Below are 26,401 nucleotides of genomic sequence, written 5' to 3' on the forward strand. Positions count from 1 at the left end.
AGCACAGAAATAGTGAATTTTCCATCAAAAGGAACCTCAAATGCAAAAATCCTCAACTTTCTGGGAGAGGCTGATTAAAAATAAATTGTCTCCAACAATTGCAGTTACATAGGTTTCCTAAAATCTAAAGGAGCAAGCAAAAGATTCTACCACAGCCACAATGACCAAGGATTCATAAAGCACCTGGTTTATCTTTCTGTATTGAATTTTAATTTGGCTAAGAAAGTAAATAGCTACAATATAATTTGAAAATTTTGCATGCTTTTGTGTGTGTGTGAATGTGTATCATGAAAGTTCAAGAAGCTTAAGTTGACCTTTTTAAATATTTTTGCTATCTTTACCTGGGTGGGTTTTTAACTCATCCCTTTTTGTTTAAAGCCTTAAAGAAACCTGTCAAAATAATTTATTTGTAATTAGTACATAAATGGTTAAACACAAGCATTGAGTAAATACTTCCATCTTTCTAAATCTTCACAACAAAATCCCTGTTATGGTCAAACTTATGGTGGTGAGACAGGAGTCATCTTTACCCCTCATATGGTTGTAACAGCACATCCACACTGCTGTTAGGAAGGGAGTTCCAGTCATTTGACTCCGTGACGGTGAAGGAATGGCATTATAGTTCTAAATTAGGATGATTTGTGTCTTGGAGGGGACTTGAGGTGATGATATATCCCATGCATCTGCTGCTCATGTCTCCTTGGTAGAGGTCACGGTTTTGGAAGAGTCTTGGTGAGTTGCAGTATCTTGTAGATGGTTCACACTGCTGCCACTGTGCACTGGGGGTGGAGGGAGTAGATGTTGAAGGTGGTGGATAGGGTGCCCACCAAGCAAAATGCTTTGTCCGGGTGATGTCAAGCTTATTGAGTATTATTGAAGCTCCAGTCATCAAGGCAAGTGGAGCGTATTCCATCACACTCCTGACTTAAGCCTTATCAATGGTAGACAAGAGTTGGAGGATCAGGAGGTGAGTTTTTCACCCATAATTCCCAGCATCTGACCTGCTCTTGGAACCACTGTATTTATATGGCTGATTCAGTTCAGTTTCTGGTAAATTATAACCCCCAGGATGTCAGGGGAGATGTTTAGATGCTCTCCTGTTGGAGATTGCCTGGTACTGGAGTGGCTTGAATGTTTGCCACCTATATGCCCAAGCCTGAAAGTTGTCTAGGATGTCATAGAATCCCTACAGTGCAGAAGGAGGCCATTCGGCCCATCGAGTCTGCAGCGACCACAATCCCACCCAGGCCCTACCCCCGCATGTTTTACCCGCTAATCCACGCATCCCAGGACTCTAAGGGGCAATTTTTTTTTAACCTGGCCAATCAACCTAACCCGCACATCTTTGGACTGTGGGAGGAAACCGGAGCACCCGGAGGAAACCCACGCAGACATGAGGAGAATGTGCAAACTCCACACAGACAGTGACCCGAGCCAGGAATCGAACCCGGGACCCTGGAGCTGTGAAGCAGCAGTGCTTATCACTGTGCTACCGTGCCGCCCTAGGATACGGACTGCTTTGGTATCTGAGGAGTCACAAATGATGCTCGACATTGTAATCAATAACAAATAAGCCCACTTTCTGAGTTTGTGGAGGGAAGGTCATTGATGAAGCAACTGAAGATGGCTGGGCCTAGGACATGATCCTGGGGAAATGCTCAGAACTTGAGATGAGGGTGGCACAGTGGTTAGCACTGCTGCCTCACAGCTCCAGGGACCCGGGTTCTATTCCTTACTTGGATCACTGTCTGTTTGGAGTTTGCATGTTCTCCCCGTGTCTGTGTGGATTTCCTCCGGGTGCTCCGGTTTCCTCCCACAGTCCAAAGATGTGCGGGTTAGGTGCATTAACCATGCTAAATTGCCCCTTAGTATCACAGGGTGCATAGGTTAGAGGGATTAGGGGGTACATACGTGGGAGTACGGGGATAGGGCCTGGGTGGGATTGTTGTCGGTGCAGACTGGATGAGCTAAATGGCCTCCTTCTGCACTGTAGGGACTCTGATTCTATGATATCGCCAACAAGATTGGCAACATTGCCATTATCCCTGAAGATCTGAGTCTGTTTACATTGCTTTGCTAAAGAAACCTGGCACGTAGAATATGAAATACAACAAACAATTGGCCTAATGAGCCATGTAGTAAATCAGAATCCTAATGACCAGTGTTGGAAAGAAAATTAAGTCAGAGATTTCAAACATTCAATGTGGCTTTGTAGAAGATAAAAGAACACAAAATGCAATCGATCTTCTAAAAACCTTGGCAGAAAAGAGCCATTGAAATGCAAAACAACTTCTACCTATGTGATATTGATTATGCTAAAGCATTTGACATAGTCCAACACAATCATCTCATGAAAATGCTGGAAGGCATCAATATCACCACTCTCACCAACTTTTACCGTAGAAAGCATTCTTTCTGGTTGTATCAAAGCTTGGTACGGCTCCTGCTCTGCCCAAGACCGCAAGAAGCTACAGAAGGTTGTGAATGTAGCCCAATCCATCACACAAACCAGCCTCCCATCCATTGACTCTGACTACACTTCCCACTATCTTGGCAAAGCAGCCAGGATAATTAAGGACCCCAGGCACCCCGGACATACTCTCTTTCACCTTCTTCCGTCGGGAAAAAGATACAAAAGTCTGAGGTCATGTACCAACCAATATAAGAACAGCTTCTTCCATGCTGCCATCAGACTTTTGAATGGACCTACCATGCATTAAGTTGATCTTTCTCTACGCCTTGGTTATGACTGTAACACTCTGCACGCTCTCGTTTCCTTCTCTATGAACGGTATGTTTGTCTGTATAGGGTGCAAGAAACAATACTTTTCACTGTATACTATGCAACAATAATAAATCAAATCAACAGAACGATCTTTGATTCATCAGGAATATGTACTGGTATCAGGTATCAGCAAATCAGACATGAGAACCAACATCAAAGGAAGGGTTAGACAAGACTGCATTCTCTCAGTGGATTGTTTCTTCCTATACAGTGAATTCATGGTGGGGCGGATAGGGCCCAGGTTGGGGGAGCTGGCCTTGCCCCAATTAAGGCCCAATTAATTGCCACTTAAGAGCCTTTTCGCACCCGGCCTCAATTTTTAGGCTGGTGGACAAATGACAGATTACAGGAAAACAGAAAAATGACCAAAGCTACATCTGAGTGAGGGAAATGGGGACACTTTCATCAGAAACCTCCTTCTGACTGAAGGCGTCCTCCCCTCAAGGCCCTGAGACCTCCAGACCTCCCTCCTCCCCAGGACACCTGACACTTACTTTCACTCCATCTCCCTGCACTTAGTTCAATGCATGTTGCTGCAGTACCTCTTCTGAGCCAGAGAGTTGCAACGAATCTGCTTGGTCGACAGCTCTCCAAGGTGGGACTTCTGCCCCAGTTAGAGCATGAAATGGCAATGGGCTTGTCAGAATCAGCAGGGTTGTGTTTCCTGCTCACACTCAGGATGGCATGGGATAAGCCTCCACCATTTTAAAAATTCAGACCCATGCCTGAAAAACTATGCTTTATAGTTGGTTTTGCTTTGAGAAGGAGGATCAGCTGCTTGTGAAAAGAAAACAATTATCTTTTTGCAGCCCTGACCCTGTCCACAGCTGGAGGTAAATCTAAACATTCCTAAGTTGCTTTACACGCTGATCGGTACCTGCAAGTGTCCCTTGAACAATGTTTTGCAGATAAGTGTTGAGAGAACAACCGTGTATACTGGATGTCATTATTGGTAAGTTAGAATAAGAAATGTAAGGGTCAGCAGATATTGGCAGAAGTGAGGGGTTTTGAACCTGACAATTCCTGGCCATTTGAACATCAATTACTGCAACAGAGAACAACTTTTCGAAACTGTTGTTTTGCATTCAGCCTAGATAGGCTTGAGCTCATTGCCTGTGGGAGTATTAGACCACAAGTAGATTCTGACCCTGCCCATTCTTACTCGCCCCCACCCCCCCATTGAGGAATTCCTCAGGTGCAGTAACGAAGAAATCAGAAATTAGATGTAATGACTAACACAACCTTCTGCGAAATCTGAGATAAAGAGCGAAATTTTATGAAACAAATTGTAAGTGCCAAATGAGCGTGAAAACAGGAGACAATCGCGCTGGTGTTTTGGGTGAGCTCCCAATTACAATCATATGGCACTTAAGTTATCAAAAAAAGAGCCTGGATGCGATCCTCACCAGTGAAGCTGGTTGCTGAGCTCTAGGGGTGCCATTGCACAGGTGCCCCGATCTCCCAGTGTACTGAGAGATGCCTTGTCAATGCCACCCATTTGACATTGGGACCTGCCATGCCGATCACTCCCTGTGCCGTTCCCCTACCTCACCGCCCCCCCCCCCCTCCCCACTCCCACCACCCCTGCAGAGTTCTCCTACCTCACCACCCCCACCCCCAATTGCCGGTGCTGCAGAATTCCAGGTGGCTGGTGAGCAGTGCCAAGCTGGCACTGTGCCTTAGGCACTGCCTGCCCCTGCTCCTGACCACCCAGGGGCTTCAATGGCCTCCGGTCCCACCAGTGAGGCCATCACATTTGGTCCCATTGGTAGGGACTATTGTGATTCGTGTCAGTGAGGACCTTGACCAGTGAGGGGGTAAGTTAAAGTGAGCCTGGACAATAGCGTCCAGGACTTAGTAATGACATGTAAATCATGTCATTAATATTGAAATTGGGAAGCTAATTTTGCCGGCAAATCAGTGCCAATCGACTGGCGGGATGAGCCAGTAAGGTCGCAGCCAAAATATTTCTGTAGCATTGTGAGGAATAAAAGAATGACCAGGGTGAGGTTAGGGCCGGTCAAGGACAGTAGTGGGAACTTGTGTATGGAGTCAGTAGAGATAGACGAGGTGATGAATGAATACTTTTCTTCAGTGTTCACCAAGGAGAGGGGCCATGTTTTTGAGGAAGAGAAGGTGTTACAGGCTAATAGGCTGGAGGAAATAGATGTTCGGAAGGAGGATGTCCTGGCAGTTTTGAATAAACTGAAGGTCGATAAGTCCCCTGGGCCTGATGAAATATATCCTAGGATTCTTTGGGAGGCAAGGGATGAGATTGCAGAGCCTTTGGCTTTGATCTTTGGGTCCTCGCTGTCCACGGGGATAGTGCCAGAGGACTGGAGAATGGCGAATGTTGTTCCTCTGTTTAAGAAAGGGAATAGAAATGATCCTGGTAATTATAGACCAGTTAGTCTTACTTCGGTGGTTGGTAAATTGATGGAAAAGGTCCTTAGGGATGGGATTTACGACCATTTAGAAAGATGCGGATTAATCCGGGATAGTCAGCACGGATTCGTGAAGGGCAAGTCGTGCCTCACAAATTTGATAGAATTTTTTGAGGAGGTAACTAGGTGTGTTGATGAAGGTAGGGCAGTTGATGTCATATACATGGATTTTAGTAAGGCGTTTGACAAGGTCCCCCATGGTCGGCTTATGATGAAAGTGAGGAGGTGTGGGATAGAGGGAAAGTTGGCCGATTGGATAGGTAACTGGCTGTCTGATCGAAGACAGAGGGTGGTGGTGGATGGAAAATTTTCGGATTGGAGGCAGGTTGCTAGCGGAGTGCCACAGGGATCAGTGCTTGGTCCTCTGCTCTTTGTGATTTTTATTAATGACTTCGAGGAGGGGGCTGAAGGGTGGATCAGTAAATTTGCTGATGACACCAAGATTGGTGGAATAGTGGATGAGGTGGAGGGCTGTTGTAGGCTGCAAAGAGACATAGATAGGATGCAAAGCTGGGCTGAAAAATGGCAAATGGAGTTTAACCCTGATAAATGTGAGGTGATTCATTTTGGTAGGACTAATTTAAATGTGGATTACAGGGTCAAAGGTAGGGTTCTGAAGACTGTGGAGGAACAGAGAGATCTTGGGGTCCATATCCACAGATCTCTAAAGGTTGCCACTCAAGTGGATAGAGCTGTGAAGAAGGCCTATAGTGTGTTAGCTTTTATTAACAGGGGGTTGGAGTTTAAGAGCCGTGGGGTTATGCTGCAACTGTACAGGACCTTGGTGAGACCACATTTGGAATATTGTGTGCAGTTCTGGTCACCTCACTATAAGAAGGATGTGGAAGCGCTGGAAAGAGTGCAGAGGAGATTTACCAGGATGCTGCCTGGTTTGGAGGGTAGGTCTTATGAGGAAAGGTTGAGGGAGCTAGGGCTGTTCTCTCTGGAGCGGAGGAGCTGAGGGGAGACTTAATAGAGGTTTATAAAATGATGAAGGGGATAGATAGAGTGAACGTTCAAAGACTATTTCCTCGGGTGGATGGAGCTATTACAAGGGGGCATCACTATAGGGTTCGTGGTGGGAGATATAGGAAGGACATCAGAGGTAGGTTCTTTAGGCAGAGAGTGTTTGGAGTGTGGAATGGACTGCCTGCAGTGATAGTGGAGTCAGACACTTTAGGAACATTTAAGCGGTTATTGGATAGGCACATGGAGCACACCAGGATGATGGGGAGTGGGATAGCTTGATCTTGGTTTCAGATAAAGCTCGGCACAACATCGTGGGCTGAAGGGCCTGTTCTGTGCTGTACTGTTCTATGTTTATTTCTCCACACAATTTCATTTCTTATCTCTAATATTTTTCTTTGTTTCCCAGCTACATTTTGTATGCTTTTCTTAATTTTCTGTTTTCTTAGTGGAAGATTTGCCATTTTTTAAAACCTAATTTTAATTTCCTTGCTTGCCCCGACCCTCCAAATTTTGTTGCACTATCTTAACCTCTTGTGGGACTATCAAGTCTGTGCCCTGTTTCCTGTTTTATTGAAGGTTTTCCTTTCCAGTTATTAATTTCAATTGATCAGGATTGTTTCTCTTATATTTTCATTAAAATAGACTCAAATGCCTCTATCTTTGCCTAATTCCTCTCTTCTACGGTTATGCTATTAGATCTTGTTGTGTAATGCTGGTTGTTCCCCTAACCATGCATTACCTATTAGCATAGCTCAGCAGTAGCACTTTCACCACCTAATCAGAGTTGTGCGTCAAGCCACACTCCAGCATCTGAGCAAATAATCTATGTAGCGTGACGGTACAGTTTTGAGGGAGAGCTACACTATGGAATATGCTGTCTTTTGGATGGGACATTAAACCAAGATGCCATCTGCCTGTTCAAGTGGATTTAAAAGGCTCAAATGGAGTACTCAATTTGAAGAAGGGCATGGGAGTTTCACTCGGTCCTCGCTAACCTCACCAAAGAAAGGTTAACTTATCTCATTGCTGTATGTGGGACCTTGTGCTCACAGACCATGCCATATTTATCTACTTAGCTAAGGTAAGTAGGTAAATATGGCATGGTCTATGAGCACAAATAGGTTGTACGGCATATTGAGGACATTGTATAAAGAAAGCTCAGTCCTTTATAAATGCACGTTTACTCTTTCAATACTTTCTTTATCCAACTTCATAGAATTAGATATAATACACTTATTTTCCTTAAGTACATGCTGGCTGGATATTTTCAAAAGATAGTCAATAATCACACAAAACCCTTTCATTTTCTGCTTTTAGAAGCTTCTTTAAATGCAGTCAGACTTAATTCTGGTCATAAAGCATCAATGTAATAAATCAAACTAGGAATTTGGGATCACAAGCAAAGAAAATTGTACTTTTTGAAAATGAGAATGTTCCGTTTTTGTTTCTAATATCTGCTCATTTGGTGTCATTTTTTGTCAGACCAAACTCATGTGAAGTTCCCTGGAACATTTTACCACCTTAAAAAAGCTCTGTGTTCATTGCAAGGCCTTATGTCTTGAAAATTCAGCCCATTGTTTTAATATGGAAGAGCTTGTGGGTTTAGGTACAGTTGATGGCTAAAAAGCGCAAAATTGAAAATGTGTCGGGAAGCTGGGTCCATGTTGACTCCAGTGCGTTAGGTTGCCTGTGCACAACCCCCTCAGCATGTTGTCAATTACCACATGCTCTTTAGCTTTTAATGTTGATATCAAAATAGTGTAATGCAGTCAGATCTTAATGGAAACTGCCAGTCAAAATATATTGAATTGATGTATGGCAATATTGTAGGCTAGTGTTCCATGAACTCTTAAAAAGCTGCATAATTTTGAAGATGAGGTACTTTCTGTCAATTCTTTGCCATGTTACTTCATCTCCACTGTTGTGAGTATATGCTTTCACATTTAATTGTAATTTAGAAGGGCACAAATTAATAGTTAGCCACAGGCAGTCAGCATGGATTTGTCATGGGAAGATTGGCTAACTTGGTTGAATCTTTTGAGGATATAACAACAGGCTCGGTGAGAGACATGCACTTGATGTAGTTACATGGATTTTCACAAGGCTTTTGACAAGGTAGACCAGTCAAAGAAGTTAAAAGGCCTTAGAATACAAGGCGGTGTGGCAAGTTGGATCCAAAATTGGTTCAATATCAGAAAACCATTGAATCCACATTTTTAATGTTTTATGTGTTTCTTCTTCAGATGGGTCAACAGGTGCTTTTATGACTGGTAGGCTATTTTCAGTGGGGTTCTGCTACCACAACCTTCCTGGTAGACAATTCCAAAGATCCACAACCGTCTCAGTGAAGTAATCCCACGTCATGTCAATCCTAAATGATCACCTTTTATCCTGTTCTAAATCCCTTAGCTAGGAGAAACCACAACTCAAATGTCTACCCTCTCAAGCCCCTTCAGAATCTTGCATGTTTCAATGGGACCATCTCTTATTCTTCTAAACTTCAGAGAGTATAGGTCCAATTTGCTCAGCCTCTCATAGGACAACCCTCTAATCCTAGGAACTAATCTAGCGAACCTAGGCTGTATAGCATGCACTGCAAGTACAGGTCAAATATCCTTTGTCCAAAACCCTTAGGATCTATTGCGTTTTGAATTTCAGTTTTCAGACACCTCGTATAGTCCGAGGCCTATTTACATTACAATGACCAAAGTCTTAGCTAGCTAGTCCAAAGTAAATAAAATGGCCAGAAAAGTGGGATGTACCACTGAATAATAAAGACAGGGTGCAATCAGTGAGGTTTCTGTCGGCTCAGGTCACAGACTTCCCATGCTAAAGGTTGATGAGGTTCTAAGAAGTGTGGGTTTTGGATGTTTTCATATTTACGCAGAACGATACTCAACTTGTATGTCCTTCTTTGAATACGGAGACCAAAACTGTGCATTGTACTCCATGTGTGGTCCCACCAAAGCCCTAAACTATTATACAAAACCTCCTTATTCTTCCACTACAAACCCCTTGTAATAAAGACCAGCATGCAGCTTGCCTTCCTAATAGTTTGCTGTATCTGGGTGACAGTTTTCTGTGTTCCTTGTATGAGTACTTCAAAGCCGCTTTGAAGTTCAACATTTCAAAGTTTCACATCTTCTAAAATATATTTTACATCATAGGAAAAGTGTGATCACACTAGCAGGATACAGAGGAGATTTACAAGGGTGTTGCCAGGAATGAGTGAAAGGAGATATTTAATTGAGGTGTACAAAGTTTGAGTGGCCTTGATAGAGTAGATTGGAAAAACTAGTTTCCCTTAGCAGAGAGATAGCTAACCAGAGCAGCATAGATTTAAAGTGCTTGGTCAAAGGAGAGTTATGGAGAATAGAAGGGGGGATGCTCTGTGCCCCCCACGGCATGTTTCACAGCGGCGGGAGGCAGTCTGCTGTTCACCGTCGGTGGGGTCTTCTGGTCCTGTCGCTGTCAATAGGATTTCTCATTGAATCCACATTTTCAATGTTTTCTGTGTTTCTTCTTCAGATGGATCATCCATGCTATGAAACATGAACTGAAGATTCGAGATGAGAATCTACCCACTGATTATGTGTACCAGATGTCACCAAGTGAAGTGAAAAAGCTTCTGTTGGATACTCTGCAGCCTGACCAACATGATAGGTACTCTGAATCAATTAAGTAATATTTCATCTGAATACTGTTGGGGTGCACTGACTTTCAGATGAGCTATTAAACAACGGTCCCTCCTACTCTCACAGGTGGATGTGGAAGGTCCCATGATACATTTTAAAGAAGATCAAGATGTTCTTCCTGTGCCCTGTCCAATATTTATCCCTCAACAAACATTATAAAAACAAATTATCTGGTCATTTATCTCATTGCTGTTTCTGGGATCTTGTGTGCACATTCAGTACCATGACTGCCTATATTACAACAATGGTCACCCTCAAAAAATTATTTCATTGTCTATAGAGTGCTTTGGGAGTCTAAAAGTCATGAAAAGCACTATATAAATGGAAATTCTCTCTTTCTTTACTGTGTAAAATCATTTCAACTTAGTAAGGGGGTAAAATTGTGGAAAAATGGGGTTATAATTATTGGGTCTTTTCTTCAAGGCCATAATTTGGATAAAAATGCCCATTAGATAAATTTTGAACTTGTATTACCAGCCTAGCCCCATTCTTAGATAGATTTCTTTCAACTTATAGTCTCATTTTTTAGAGCTGTGGCACCTAAGCTGACCTGAATGTAGGTAGTCAACAATTGAGTTGAAAATTAAATATGTGAGATTCTAATTCATTTACTGATAATCTGAATACTGAAACAAACTGATATGAAAACTTCTGGCAATTTTAGTAGCACCATTGAGTTACATATGCCTAACTCAGAAACAGCAAATTGCAGAAAATTTATATGCCAATATTATGGAAATAAATTCAGGAGCTATAAAAGTAACAGCAGCAGTAAAGTACAAATGTTCAGCCTTTACATTTAACAGCTTAAAATAATAGCATCTAGATCTCTGTAAAGTGAGATTGAAATAGATTTTTAGATGGCACAGATGGCCAAATTAATTGTAGAAAATTCGACAAATCAATTTGTCTTCTGCAACCTAAACCCTCATTTGACCTGGAAGGGGAAAGTGATAAGTGATTTCTTTAACCAAAAATTCTTAAGCCACAAAGACCTCTGCAGAGATTGTAAACCCCGTGAATTAGTGCATATTTCAGCAGCTCATCCATTGCGTAAATAAACAATGCACACAAGTCTCTGAGGTACATGATTTGTTTCCTATATAAATGGTATTGCTAATAAACTGCTTCACAATAATCAGCCAGACTGACATATCCTGCACGACTCATTTCAATGTTTCGCTCGTATGAGAATTTTTCAGTGCTGATAAGGGAATCAAATAAGTTTGGAAATTACCCACAGGAGTGCTGCTACCAATTTTATTCCTGCTGCTGATCAAAGCAATTTTTGTTAATCCGGTCACTGCAATGCCAGAATGATTGGGTTTTCACCATTCTTATGCCTGTTTGGGTATTTGCTGTCCAGCTTTTCTTACTCTAAAAGATTACTGAACTGACTTTACCATAAAATGTCTACATTTCAGAGGAGTGAAATATCTTAACATAAACTAAGATTAGCTATACATATTATTAAAAGTCACCTGCTTAAAACTACATTATGCCTTTTCCCATCAACCTCATCTTAATTTTTTAAAACTATTTTGTATTCAACATATGCTGGTAGGAGATAGAGCTCTTTCCATTTTGAGCTTCTCCTGTCAAAATTAAGTATCCCTGTCCACATTTAGCGGAATTAATAGAGTTCCTTCTACTCTGTCCAAACAATAGCAAAGCAAGGGCACTTGCTTCTGACCTCAAAATAGGCCTCACCGAGACATCTAGTGATGTCTATGGCAAAACATTTAACACTATCGGCCTCCAGTTGTATTGCAACTGATTGCAGCACTTTTTCCCAGGGGATTGCCAGTGTAGACTGAAGCAGTCAATCCACATTAAAGGACACAGATTCCCAACCAAGAATGGAAAAGCAGCACTAAAATAAAATTACTTTTCTTTTTTTAAAGAGAACAATTGAGACATTCACATGGGGTGAAGGTAGAAATGGAAATATTCTGATTTCTTTTCTAAAATGTTTTCAAAACTTAAAAGCATTCCACAATTGTAAAAGAAAAATCAGGGACAGTTCTGTTATTTAATAATGGTTATTATTTAGATCGCTGTTAAAACCCCAATTAGACATGATTGAACAAGGTGTAGCTTTCCATGGATAAAAGAGAAAGTGCTGGAAAAACCCAGCCTGCGTGGAGTGAGAAACAGGGTTAACGTTTTGAGTCCAATATGACTTCTTTGGAACTGGAATTCTGAGTTATTTTTCATGGGATTTCCAACAGGCCGAAATTCTCACTGATTTCAGTGATTGCTGGCTCTGGAGAGAACCACAGCACAGACTGCAGTGGAGTACTCAGTGGCAATCCGTATTAGCACTTGTGCCATGTCTTGAAGTTTCAGAGGTGTAATGACAAGGAACACTGACAGTTCGCCATCAAACCCTGTCCCCTTTTCAACGTGCTAGCATAATTTCAAAAGTCACTGAACACCTATCTTGGTAAAGTTGAAATTGTTTCAAAGGCAGAAATCACATTTAGACAGCAAGTTTCAAAATTTTAATTGGACTGTTTTATTTGTAGCGGTGTTGATCAAATTTACTGAGTTCCTTTGCCTCGTGTCAAAAGTATCACTTTACTATGCTGTGCATTCCATTCATGGCTACAATTTAAATTTCATTTATAATATTTTAATGCGAAATGAGTGCACAATTTATTTTTTCTTCAGGTCATGGATAAATAGGCGTCATCTTGATGGTTCCTTGAACCGAACTCCAAAGGGTTTCTACGACAGAGTATGGCAGATCCTGGAGAGGACTCCTGAAGGCATCATAGTGACTGGAAAACATCTGCCCCAAGTAATTACATAATATGACAGTGGCCTACAACATTTTCATTTAATAATCAAACCTTCGTCAAATCTCTGCATCCACATGACCCTGTGATCAGTTACAAAAAATATCCTTTAAATTCTGTGTCTCCACATTCACAGCAACCTGAGCACCAGGAATATGTCTGTATCCCATCATCAAATATTGCTACGGCACAAATGACACAAAACAACTTAATACTATAATCGCATCTTATTAGAGTATATCTGTCCCATTTTGGGTAGATGTGTTCTATATCTTGTCACATCTGATGAAAAATCACAGAAGTAATGAAACTGGCAGAATAACTACCTATCTGAATTACTCCCGAGCTGGTAGATGTACCCCGAGGTAGCAGTGTAACTCCAGAGAAAGAACTGCCCCATTGTGTTTTTTTTAAAACCCACAGATAATTAACTTCATTCTGCCAAGTTATTTAAGTTCATTCTGCTAACAATCATGTAAAATTAATATTTTTGAGAGATCATTAAGAGTATTGCTCTGGTCACTAACTGAAACTTCTGACAACTAATTACTGATAACTACAATAACCGATAAATCGTTTTTTTCATTTGAACGCTTAGAGGTTCTCAGATGGAATTAGAAATTATTCTTCTAACTTGGTGTTTAAAAACTAACAGAAATAATTTTAAAACTTTAACCAGTTTCTGAAAGCATACCTTGTGTCCACAAATTATTTGGATACTGTGAAATATATTTATATTATTGTTACCAAGTGTTGCATAAATGAATGCTTTAGTAATGTTAGTGCACTATACTTGATCTCAAAATACTGCTGAATGAATGACTTGAATAAAAACATGGTAATATTGTATGTTACTGGAGTATTTGTATTAGGCAGCTAATAGTGTGATATGTGAATTTTAGTAAAGTGAAGAAAGCATACTTGATCATCTTTCGAGTAGGATTTATCAATGAATGGGAGATTACGTTGCTTTTCATCAGCAAAAGTTCTGCTCTAACCTAACAGTGTTTGTTTCTATAGCAACCGACTTTATCGGATATGACCATGTATGAGATGAACTTTTCCCTCCTCGTAGAAGACACCTTGCAGGACATTGTCCAGCCTGAATATCGGCAGATCATTGTTGAGGTAATAATCAATATCTTATTTTAAGCCCATCCCAAATTCGCTGAGGCAAGTGGGAATGTGCTATGTAAATATACAAAATAAATTATTGAAATAAAACTGGAGAAACAAAACCAAATTTCAAGGACCACTACAGGCAGGAAAACAGACAGGTGGCCCTTTAAATTATGTGCCATCAGCCTGCCCACAGCACCCCAATTTTACAAGCAGTGTGAAAGGCGCAGGTGGACCAACCACCTCTGACCCAATTCAAGTCACTAAATGGGCAAGTAATTAAGGGCCTCATTCCGCAGCTGCTTTGTTTAATGGGTGAGCAAACGAAGTCAGCACTCAGTGGGCAGCCCCGGCGGGTTTAACCCTGTGGACTGCTGGCCAGTTAATGGGGGAGGGTGCCTCTTGTCAGGCCCCTCCCCATATCCACCCTATCTCACTTCCTTGTCTATCTTCCTGGCCCCAGCGAGATCCTTGATCTACCTGAATGTCTGAGTCCATTGATGAGTGCCACTTCCTTCTTCTGCCAGCAGTGGCCACTGTTCCTGATGTCACTTCCAGTGTGTAGAACTGTTGGGCTCCTATTAGCCAGTAGCTCTATGAGGCAGGACTTCATCCTGGAGATGGACTGAAGTCCCACCTGGTTCTAAATAAAGGACCATTGCATGAAAAGTTAAAGCAGAGCAGGTTGGTGCAGACTCGATGGGCCAAAGGGCCTCTTTTGCACTGTATGATTGTATGATTCTAAGTTAGCTGAGCAGAGGTGGGCTTGCCTCTAATGCTTACACTAGAGTGCCTTTAATCCAGTTGGTAGTTTTAATATTTTGGGGACATTGTTCTGCAATACTCATTGCCTGTTGCAAGAGTGTCGTCATGCTATATATTGTGGCACAGCTGCCTATGTTATAGAATCATAGACTGATATAGCACAGAAAGAAGCCCATTGTATCTTTTCCAATGTTTTGCTAAAGGGTAATCACACTTGCCTGAGCTTTCCCCATCGCCTTCTAAATGTTTTCCCTTCAAATATTTATCCAGTGCTCTTTTGAATGTTACCTGTAAATCTGCTTTCACTAGCCTTTCAGATAGTTCATTCCAGATCACAACAGCTTGCTATGTAAAAAAACATGTTTCACTGTGTTGCTTCTGGTTCCAGTTACCTTTGATCTGTATCCCCTGGTTTTGGGCTCTCTGCCACTGGAAATAGTTATGTCTCTGTTTTGTTTATCAAAACAAAGAAGAACAAAGGACAGTATAGCACAGGAACAGGCCCTTCGGCCCACCAAGCCTGCACCGATCAAGCTTATCAATCTAGACCAACCGCTTAAAGCCCTCCATTCCCCCATTTGTTCATATTTCTAACAAGATCAGTCTTAAATGTGGCTAACATAACTGCCTCAACCACCTCACTTGACCGTGCATTCCAGGCCCCCACCACCCTCTATGTAAAGAACTTCACCTGCACATCTCCACTGAATCTTTCTCCCCTTGTCTTAAAATTGTGCCTTCTTGTAATTGTAATTTCTGCTCTGGGAAATAGCTTCCAACTGTTCACCCTTTCTATACCTCTCATAATTTTATAAACTTCTATCAGGTCGCCATTTTATACAACTGTAACATAATTTGAAAATTTTCATACTCAGTGCCCTGTCCGATTAAGGCAAGCATGCCTTATCTTCACCACCTTATCCACCTGTGCTGCCACTTATAAGGATCTGTGGACCTGTACCCCCCGATCTCTGTGTGTCTGTGCTCCTGATGGTTCTGACATTTATTTTATAGCTCCCACCTGAATTGGATCTGCCAAAATGCATCACCTTGCATTTGTCTGGATTAAATTCCATCTGCCATTTCTCCGCCCAATTTTCCAGCCTATCTATTTCCTGCTGTATTCTCTGACAATCTTCATTACTATCCGCAACTCCGCCAATCTTAGTATCATCCGCAAGCTTGCTAATCAGACCAGCTATGTTTTCTTCCAAGTAATTTATATATTACAAACAGCAGAGGTCTCAGCACTGATCCCTGTGGAACACCACTAGTTACAGACCTTCATTCAGAAAAGCACCCTTCCACCGCTACCCTTTGTCTTCTATGACCAAACCAGTTCCGAATCCATCTAGCTAGTTCACCCCTGATCCCATGAGATTTAGCCTCTTGCAGCCTGCCATGAGGGACCTTGTCAAATGCTTTACTAAAGTCCATGTGGACAACATCCACAGCCCTTTCTCGTCAATCATTTTTGTCACCTCCTCAAAAAACTCAATTAAATTAGTGAGACATGACCTCCCTCGTATAAAACCATGCTGTCTGTCACTAACAAGGCCATTCAGTTCCAAATGTGTGTAGATCCTATTCCTAAGAACCTTCTCCAACAATTTCACTATCAGTGATGTAAAGCTCACTGGCCTATAATTACCCGGGTTATCCTTGCTTACCCATCTTAAATAACGGGACAACATTAGCTATCCTCCAATCCTCTGGGACCTCACCAATGTACGAGTTTTAACAACACCAGGTTAAAGTAAGTCCAACATGTTTATTTGGTAACAAATGCCATTGTTACCAAATAAACCTGTTGGACTTTAACCTGGCGTTGTTAAAACTCTTACTGTGTTTACCCCAGTTCAACGTCGGCATCTCCACATCATGACCTCACCAATGGCCAATGAAGAAACAAAGATTTCTCTTAGAGGCCCAGCAATTTCATCTCTTGTCTCCCTCAGTAATCTGGGATGGATGCCATCTGGCCCTGGGGATTTGTCTACCTTAATGCTTTTTAATTCACCTAACACTTCCTCCCTCGTAATGATGACTTGTTCTAAAGGGTTTACATACCCATATGAGACACCATCAATCAACGTGTCCCTCTCCTTTGTGAATACCGATGCAAAGTGCTCATTAAGGATCTCACCCACTTCCTTTGGTTCTACACATAATTTCCCTCCTTTGTCCTTCAGTGGACCAACTCTTTCTCTCGCTACCCTCTTGATCCTAATATATGTATAAAATGTCTTGGAATTCTCCTTAATCCTATCTGCAAAGGACATTTTGTGACCTCTTTTTGCCTTCCTAACTCTCTGTTTGAGCTCATTTCTACTTTCCCTGTATTCTTTAAGTGCTTCATCTGTTTTTAGTTGCATAGACCTCATTTATGCATCCCTTTTCTTTTGGACTAGACTCTCAATTTCCTTGGTCATCCACGGTTCCTGAATTCTACCTTTCTTGTCCTTCATTTTCATAGGCACATGCCTGTCCTGCACTCCGATCAATGTGCCAAATGTGGATTTCCCTCAAACAGCCTCTCCCAAACAACATCCTCCAAATCCTGCCTAATCCAGTTGTAGTTAGCTTTCCCCCAATTTAGTACCTTAATCCTAGGGCAACACTCGTCCTTTTCCATCAGTATCCAAAAGCTTATGGAATCATGGTCACTATCCGCCACATGTTCCCCCACTGCGACCTTAATGACCTGGCCGGGCTCATTCCCTAGTACTAGGTCCAGTATAGCCCCCTCTCTAGTCGGACTATCCACATATTGTTCCAAAAAGCCTTTCTGGACACACTTAACAAATTCCTCACCATCCGGACCCTTAGCCCTAAGGGATTTCCAGTCAATATGAGGAAAATTAAAGCCTCCCACTGCAACAACCCTGTTATTTCTACATCAGTCCAGAATCTGCTTACATATCTGTTCCTCAACTTCCCGTGGGCTGCTGGGAGGCCTGTAGTGCACTCCCATCATTGTGACTGCCCCCTTCCTGTTTCTGAGTTCTACCACAGTGTCTCATTACATGATTCTTCCAAGGTGTCCTCCCTCTGTACAGTTGTAATATGTTCCCTAACCAGTATCCCCCAACTCCCCCACCTCTTTTACCTTCCCCTCTGTCTCACCTAAAACACTTGTATCCTGGAATATTTAGCTGCTAGTCCTGTCCCTCTTTTAACTAAAAGTCTCTGTTATCGCAACTACATCCAAGTTCCACACAAGAATCACCTCAATTGATGGTGGCCAGCAGGTCGACCATGGGTCTTCCAGTCCAGAATTTAATTCTGGGGGAGGGTGAAGGTGGAAGGTTTCAGGTACACTAACATCTCACCTAATAAATGCCCTTCCCATCTCCAAATTTGCCACCAGGGGGAGCAGAAGATTCCACCCCATGTCTCTCATTCTTTGACAAAGTTGCTGTGATGATTTTATCTTTCTAGATGACAACCTGTTAAGACAACATGCCCCAAATTCTTTTAAGTGCAATAACCTCCAAACTTGTTTGTATTGCATTTACCTTATGGTAACTTTGAACTATTTCTCAACCTGATGCCTCCCATTTTCTACCATTAAAACTTTAATTCCTAACCTAAAAGTTATGTGCTAAGACATATAAATTTTTAACTAGATATTTGCAACAACATAAATTGTGACTTATGGCTGGTGTTTCCATTTCTGAATCAGAAGGATTAGATTCAGACAGTGATCAAACCTTCACTGAATACTGGATTGACATCCTGCAACAACAAGTGTCTTTTCCCACCCCACATGTCACCCACCCCCACCCTATGTAAAGATTAGATGGAGATTTTTAATCTTGATGGCAGTCATCTAGAAATCTGAAGATGAAACAGTAAGGAAGGCATTAATGAATCACCACAGCTACTCTTCTGTCATAAGTGGCTCAAGAATCTTGTGTGGGAGACTCGAGTAAGGGTCAACCCTGGAGCAGAACATAATCAGGTTGTGAAACTTGCAGATGCTGTTTCCTGCCAATTTAAACATACAGCTGTACCTCTTTGCACACTCCCTCTTCCCACCTCCCCAAAAAATAAAAGTTTGTTCATGAATCACATGGAGTAAATCCTTGGGGAAATAGCTTAGATATATGAATTCTTCATGAGCAATTTATCATGATGCGTTGCAAACCGCATTTTGTACTTTTTTGTTGCAGTTGCTTATGGTTGTTTCCGTTGTGTTGGAACGCAACCCAGAGCTGGAATTTCAAAGTGAAGTGAATTTGGACAAACTAGTGAAAGAAGCTTTTGATGAATTTAAGAAAGATAAAAGTAGACTAGAGAACATTGAGATTAAGGTGAGTAAAATGCACTTTTTATTTATCGACATTATGGCCTGGAGTTTCAACTTAATTGCTCTGTTTCTTTTGATGTAATTAACCCCAAATCAGCATAACTGACAGAAAAGATTATAGAATTTTAAGCACAAACTGTTTGTTTTAAGAGTGTAAATTTTCCATGATTCTCTGCGCTAGTTTTAAAATTTGCACTAAATGCCGATCCTGATCACAAAACAGATATTACAGATGGGGGAGAGATGATGGGATGCGTCACCATTTTTTCACCTCTTAACTAATATATGCTTTAAAGAACAAGAGTTTTAACGCCCTACGGTGCTGTGACTTTCAAGAACAGACACAGATCAGGCTTTCTTGTAAATTTAAATTAAAAGAAAGATTAAGTGAGGCGGCACAGTGACACAGTGGTAGTGCTGCCTCACAGTGCCAGGGACCCGGGTTTAATTCTGGCCTTGGGTCACTGTCTGTGTGGAGTTTGCACATTCTCCCCGTGTCTGCGTGGGATTCCTCCGGGTGCTCCAGTTAACTCCCACAGTCCAAAGGTGTGCAGGTTAGGTTGATTGGCCATGCTAAATTAACCCTAGTGTCAGGGGGATTAGCAGGGTAAATATGAGGGGTTACAGGAATAGGGCCTGGGTGGGATTGTGGTCAGTGCAGACTCAATGGGTCGAATGGCCTCCTTCTGCACTGTAAATTCTATGATTCTAGAAAATCAAATAAGTATTGATTTTCCCAACAGACAAAATGTAATTGCAGCAATACACACACGTGTACAAGGAACAATGGGCGGGATTCTCCGGTCGTTCACGTCAGTGGAATTCTCTGGCCCTGCTGCAGTGAATGGAGAATGGACTGAATGCCAAATTCTCCACCCTTTCTGGCAGCGGCAGCAGGCGTGAATGGCCAGAGAATTCCAGCCAATGATTACAAAAGATGTGGCCATGCACTTGGATCTTTACAAAGTTCAAAAAGTCATATTTATTATAAATTCTTGAAATAATGACTGGAAGCATTGCAGGCCTAAGGATTTTCTGTTGGTCCACTGCCGATAATGGAGATTGAAGGTTTCTGGCAATGAACTCAGTGCCTTACTCCATGCAACAGCAGGTTTTTGACATTTTCCGTCAAAGTTATGGTCGAACCCCTGTAGTTAAGATAAAATTTACAGGTAAACGAATATCCCCACTTCTCTGCCTCTGGTGAATTTCTGGACAGGCTTCTTCCTTTCTGAGAATAGTCTTCCCTTTGTGGCCTCTGTATCCCAGACTGACTGTCTTGGGCTATCCTTATGAATTAATAAGATGTTTCTTACCATAAGGTAGTTTCTGTCATGTGACCACAGTCTTGATTTCCCATTGACCACACAAATGGTTTGATGGGCTAAGAAATTGTCACACAATGAGAAATGTTTGATACCCGCATCAATATTCCAGTTCTGAATGGCATCCAAATTTCTTTATTTGCTTTCCTATCTTTGAGGCCAGACGGTCTACCTGCTGTTGTTACTCTGAACCTCTTTAATTGAAATGGAGAGGGGCAGTCATGAACATTGAGAAAGTTGTTTGCATTTTAAATGCAGAGACGTAAGTCAGTCCCTATGTCTGGACAGAAAACACAAACGGTCACCTGACCTCCCTGAAGTCAATTTTATGTCAAGGTAAATTGTCCATGTACATTCTGCTTGTTAAATGTAAGGTTTCCATTTTCATAAGTTCATGGGCATATAAGGCAGGTACAATGCAGGCCATTCCCCTTAGTGAATTCATCATCTGTGGGAGTTTCTGCTAATTGCACTAATTTGCAGGCCTTCAAGATGGTTCTAAAAATTAAGTTGAATCTTTTGGGTGCCTGGACAGATAGGTATGTTTTAAAAAGATTTTAATGTATATTCTTCAAAAATTGGCGTGGAACTGACTTTTACACCAATCAAACTAGTATGTGGTTTTGTATATTTTTAAAAGGTAATTTTCATTGCTTTGAAATCAATTGTTCATAGATGGTATATTGAGGCTGATTTGAAATGCTTTTTGCGGTAAACCCATTTTCAACCACAAAATATTAATAAATATTTTCAATGCAATTTTTAAAAAAATAATATTTTAAAATGCTGCTTCGTTGTGTTGGCTCATGGCAGATTTTGCTTTTGCAAATTAATTTGAGCAGAAACCCAGGGAGGAAGAAATAGCCTTAAAAAACAGAATTGCTCCTTACGCTTAACGTGGAAACTCTATTCCTATAACACAAAATTACAATATGTTTCATTGACTCTGGTAAAAAACAAAGTTATTTAACATACCTTAAATAGCTTACTGTTAAAAAGTTGGCTGATATGTTGTTATAATAAATAAACAGCAAATTGTTTTTCCACTTAAAATGCAACGGGATACACATTTAACATGCAATAGCACAGAAAAACATGAATGGCAACATGGAAAGAAAACAATCCATGCCAACTCAGAACCAACTATTAAGTTAAATTAAGTTGTGCACATTTCTTGTGACTCTGATTAGCACACTGCAATAATATCACACCAATGGCACATCATTATTGGCATTCTTCCATCAGTGCAAGATGATGGACATGCAGCAAATCGAGTCTGTTGACAATGGGGAATCTTCACGTGGTGAATTTTGCTGCTGGCTGAAGAGCCCAATTTGTGATAGGCAGGTTCTGCCACAAAGGTCATATATGAAGTGGTTATCAGGTGTTATTTTGGATGGCTTTTTTTCGTGATGGCACCAGTTGCCAGGCCGCTGTAGCCAATGATCATCATGGTGTCACATGCCTGCCCACAGGTAATATTGCCATTTCATAAGATGTAGGAGCAGAATTAGGCCATTTGGCCCATTGAGTCTGCTCCGCCGTTCAATCATAGCTGATAGGTTTCTCAACCCCATCTCCCTCCTTTTCCTCATAACCTTTGATCCCCTTACTAATCAAGAAGCTATATATCTCTGAGTAAAAAACACTTAATGACCTGACCTCCACAACTTTCTATGGCAATGAATTCCATAAATTCACCATCCTTCATAGGTTCACCACCCTCTGGCAGAAGAATTTCCCTTTGTTGTTAGCTAGTGTCACCCAACTGGAGAATCAATGTTTACTGCCTTGATATCATGCTTGCAGGCATCCTTGAAGCAAGGCTTCAGGCATCCTGCTGGCCATTTGGCTCTGACTATCTCGTCATGCAGCAAATCCATCCTGAAATTACCACTTTGGTTCCCAGATCGATTTATTATCAGCAGTTGTCAAAATTTTCAGGCACTGTGAAAGCACATCAAAATTTTAATTGTGTAAGCTATTAATTTTGTGGTATTAACCTCAGCTTTGAGCTGAGTAGAATTGATTTGCATCCGCCTACCACTATGACAATTGGTGTCTGTGTTAATATTAACTCTCAACATACAACCTAACCCATCCATCCTAGGATATCTAAATCTGTTATATAAAAAGAAGCAAACAGGATTGGAAATTCATTTACACTGCATCTATTTGCAGGACATGACTGACTTCTACTCCACACCTCCAACTGGTATGAGAGGGACAGCCAGCTACTTGATGAAGGCTGTGATGAACGCATTACTTGAGGGTGAAGTTAAATCTGGCCCTGATGACCCCTGTGTGATTTGCTAAAAACGATGAGTTTGAAGGGTGCATGTCCATGAGATTTATGATGTGTGCTAATGCATGTGATTACTGTGATCCAACTCACCAGAACTTCAATTTGCTGGGTGTTGGCTGTTTTCGTGCAATTGTAGTAAATGATAGAGAAACTCTTAGTATTAAATTCACTTAACTTGCTATCTAGAAACATGTAAAGTAGGTCATTTAAACAGGAATGATGAATGCTTGTATGAAAGAGGTTTTAACAAACATCATTAATTTACACTTCATTAACACTGTTTAGTGAGATATAAAGTTTAAAGCTAATAAATGTTTGGAATTTGTTTGTTTGCCAATGTTATGAGTTATATTTAAATAAAATTTCATTTTTAAAACTGAATTTAGTAAAGTTATACTTGGAAAAAACTGCCACATCTGTATGAATTAGTTGTTTGAAGTAGCCAGGCATGGAAGTTTCAAACATATTTAAACTCCAGCCGTAGAGGTAATTAGTAAATGCTATCTTCACAGAAATGTAAAGTATGCAGAGAGGGAAGTGGAGAATAATGGTTCATGGTTTCTTTTTTACTAGTTTGATTTTGAACATTTTGTTTGTGTTTCCCTGGGTCGTGCATATATTGTAGCCAAGCAAGCAGATGCCAGCTTGTTCACAGGTCTCTGCCGTTGCTGATCTGACCTGGCCACGCAGCTGCTTGTCAACAGGTCTTCTGTTTCTGAACAGCTATGAAAGTATTGCCAGCCAATCTAGTGTCAGGGTTCAGGACGCATGGTTTATGTTCATCATCTCGGTACTGAGTATAGAATGGCAGGAAAAGATCATCCGGACCATCGGCGCATACCCTATCTGCACAGCCTGAACATTAGAGGGTGCAATCTCATGTGCCAGCCTTCCTAATGGCTAGCAATGGTAACTTCTGTGGATAAATAAAATTGAGAAAAGAAAATCTTGCAGCCAGTTTTTGAAAAACAGTGGGCTGCTGTTCTTTGACTTTCCAAGACATTGTATAAACTCCGGGAGAGCATGGAAGTCATTCACCAAACAGCTTACACACCAATATGTCCTGATGTCGTCAGGAATATAGAATGGTACAAGACCAGTAAAGAACATTTTGATTTCGCAGACCAGTCCTAAATGTTAGACTTCCAACTGTACTTTATTCCTTGGATAGTCTGACTACAAAAATCTATTTATTACCCATAAATTACCTCCATTTTCACTGCCCCCAGGTAGGCTATTCCACATTTTGATCTCAGTGAGTGTTGTCGTGATGTCTGCACAAATGATCTCAGGAGTCTCGGGTACAGCACGATCGTTTATTCTTCCATCATGTGGTGGGAGAGAACTACATCAGAGAACCCTCCAAGGCAGCACTCTGCCAGTCTACAGAATTGTAAGCACCTTTGTACACTGACAGTCACGTGTGCAGAATATTGTTTAGATTCCAATACATTTAGGTTTCTATTAGACAGATATCTCTGGCTCCAGGTGGTACATTGTTCATACGCAAGATATCCCCTAATTTAGGCACTACCTGTCCTCCCCTATCTTCCTAAAGGCTGCACCTAATCCCTGTTTTGGATGACTTACTTCTGCAATAAACAGCGCACATTCCTGCCACAGTAAACAGCCTCAGCCTTGCATTGGGATGGTTTGCTAACTCAGATCTGTGAAAAGAACAAGGCTCGTCTGGGAAACTCATTCTACCGATATGAGCTTGTGTAATGAAGGCTCAGTGGTGTAAATTTGTCCACCCACATAAACGTGCAGCTATTGATGTCTTTTACTCCAAGTGCATGAAGAATCCCTTTAATAAACTCGTGTTAGTTTCATTAATCCCTTTATAAATGATTTTTTTTAAAATCATATTAGTTTAACTAGTTTTTAATACCTAACAAAGAGTTATCGTTTAACTGTGTTCTCTTTCAAGCTTGAATGAATGACCCATTGTCCTAATAACTGAATGTCTCACTGGGATCATCTTTAAATTGCCTTTTTTCTCTTGAACTTGAATGTACCTAGCACTCATTTGGCAATTCCATCTGGTCACTTAGCTACTAGAATATACAGCACAGCAGCAGGGCATTTGCCCAACTAATCTGTGGTAGTGTTTATGCTCCACACCTGTCTTCTATTCCATTTGCTTCATCTTTAATTTCCTTGAAAGCGTCTCCCTGTGGTAGACAGTTCTATATCTTAATACTAAGAGTAAATACCTTTCTCGATTTGATTTCTTAATAATTATCTTGTCTTTTTGGACCTTAGTTTTGACTTCTCACAATTGGAAACATTCTTTACTTTTGGAACATTCTGTCAAAACCATTCATAATTTCAAAGACATTTGCTATGCCACCTCTGTCTTTTTTCTAAAGGGCAAACTGCAACCTGTTCAATCTTTCCCAATAGCTGTAATCCGTAGGGTGGCACGGGGACACAGTGGTTAGCACTGCTGTCTCACAGTACCAAGGACCCGAGTTCAATTCCTGACTTGGGTCACTGTCTATGTGGAGTTTGCACGTTCTCCCTGTGTCTGCGTGGGTTTCCTCCGGGTGTTCTATTTATTCCCCCACAGCCCGGGTGAACTATTTATTCCCCCACAGCCCGGGTGAACTATTTATTCCCCCACAGCCCGAAGATGTCCCTGAAGGTGGATTGGCCATGCTAAATTGCTCCTTAGTGTTGGGGAACTAGCTAGGGTAAATGCATGGGGTTATGGGGATCGGGCCTGCGTGGGATTGTGGTCGGTGCAGACTCGATGGGCTGAATGGCCTCCTTCTGCACTGTAGGATTCTATGATTCTATAGTTTTAGTACCATCCTTGGTTTTGCACTTTATCCATTTGCTTCCATGTCATTTTTATCAAATGGAGACCAGATTTAATATAACTTCACTACAACTGAATTCTGTATCCTTAGAAACAAATTCCAGTGCTTTCTTAGCACCTGTGCTGCTAACTTGCAGTGCTATTTTTAACTATTTATTCCCCTGTAGCCCAAGATCCCAGTCAGTTTCTTATTATCTAAGATGTAAGGTTTGATTCCACACCTCCTGTCCAAGTGCATTTTCTCACATTTGTGTTAATGTCCACTTGCCACTTACCTTTCCAGTCTGCAAGTTTTCTGATGTCTTCTTGTATTATGTTTAATTCTTCCCGAGTGTTCACTATACCCTTTTGTTTGGTGTTAACTGCAAATTCTAATATTGAGTTACCTGCTCCAATGTCCAGATCATTAATGTGAAGAATGAACAATGGTGGTTCCAACACTGATCATTGTGGGACACTGCTTTCTAACTCTCTCCAGTATGAATAGCTAACCTTTATTCGTTGCTTTCTATTTTTAGCCAGCATGCCATCCATTCGACTGTTTGGTCCCTGACTAAACCTGCCCTAACCTTTGTCATGAACTTGCCATGTGAAATTTTATCAAAAGCCTTTTGAAAATTCAAGCATCTGAAATGTACTGCAATATCTTTGTATAGTCTTTCTCTTACTTCAAGATCTCTACCAGATTAGTTAAACTTGATTCAGCCTCTCAAAATCCATTGTTTGTACATTTCTCATTTTAGATGCTTTTCTGTCAGAACATTTAATATGGATACCAGTTTCTTTCCTATCACTGATGTGACATTACCTGGACTTTATTTCCCAGGTTATGTTCTATCTACCTTTTTGGAAATCGGAATGATAATAGCTGTCTGTCAGTCTCCTGGCATTATCCACCCTTCTCTGAAACACTTGGATTGTGTTATGAATGCCAGACTTGAAGTAGAGAGTGGAGGTCAGGAACTCTTAAGTCTCAACAGATCTCGGGTTTTCTGCACCCGTGCAACTGGGAACAGCTGTGCATTTTTATGTTCTTTGGGCCCAACGTGCTAGTCCAT

The 26,401-nt window shown here is 41.2% G+C and overlaps 1 protein-coding gene across 4 annotated transcripts in view; it reads left to right on the plus strand.

Moving 5' to 3' along the window:
* The window catches only part of phkb (phosphorylase kinase, beta), a 261,679-nt gene extending 238,779 nt beyond the window's left edge, over positions 1–22,900 (plus strand). For all 4 annotated transcript variants that reach the window (XM_078210829.1, XM_078210828.1, XM_078210830.1 and 1 more), the window contains 5 exons: positions 9,726–9,860; positions 12,566–12,695; positions 13,714–13,821; positions 18,753–18,893; positions 22,396–22,900. In XM_078210829.1, the coding sequence (XP_078066955.1) occupies positions 9,726–9,860; positions 12,566–12,695; positions 13,714–13,821; positions 18,753–18,893; positions 22,396–22,530 (649 nt within the window). In that variant the 3' untranslated portion in view covers positions 22,531–22,900. The remainder of the gene's footprint in view (positions 1–9,725; positions 9,861–12,565; positions 12,696–13,713; positions 13,822–18,752; positions 18,894–22,395) is intronic.
* Positions 22,901–26,401: the final 3,501 nt, after the last annotated feature.

Source organism: Mustelus asterias, chromosome 4 (genome assembly GCF_964213995.1).
Source record: "Mustelus asterias chromosome 4, sMusAst1.hap1.1, whole genome shotgun sequence".
Classification (NCBI taxonomy): domain Eukaryota; kingdom Metazoa; phylum Chordata; class Chondrichthyes; order Carcharhiniformes; family Triakidae; genus Mustelus; species Mustelus asterias.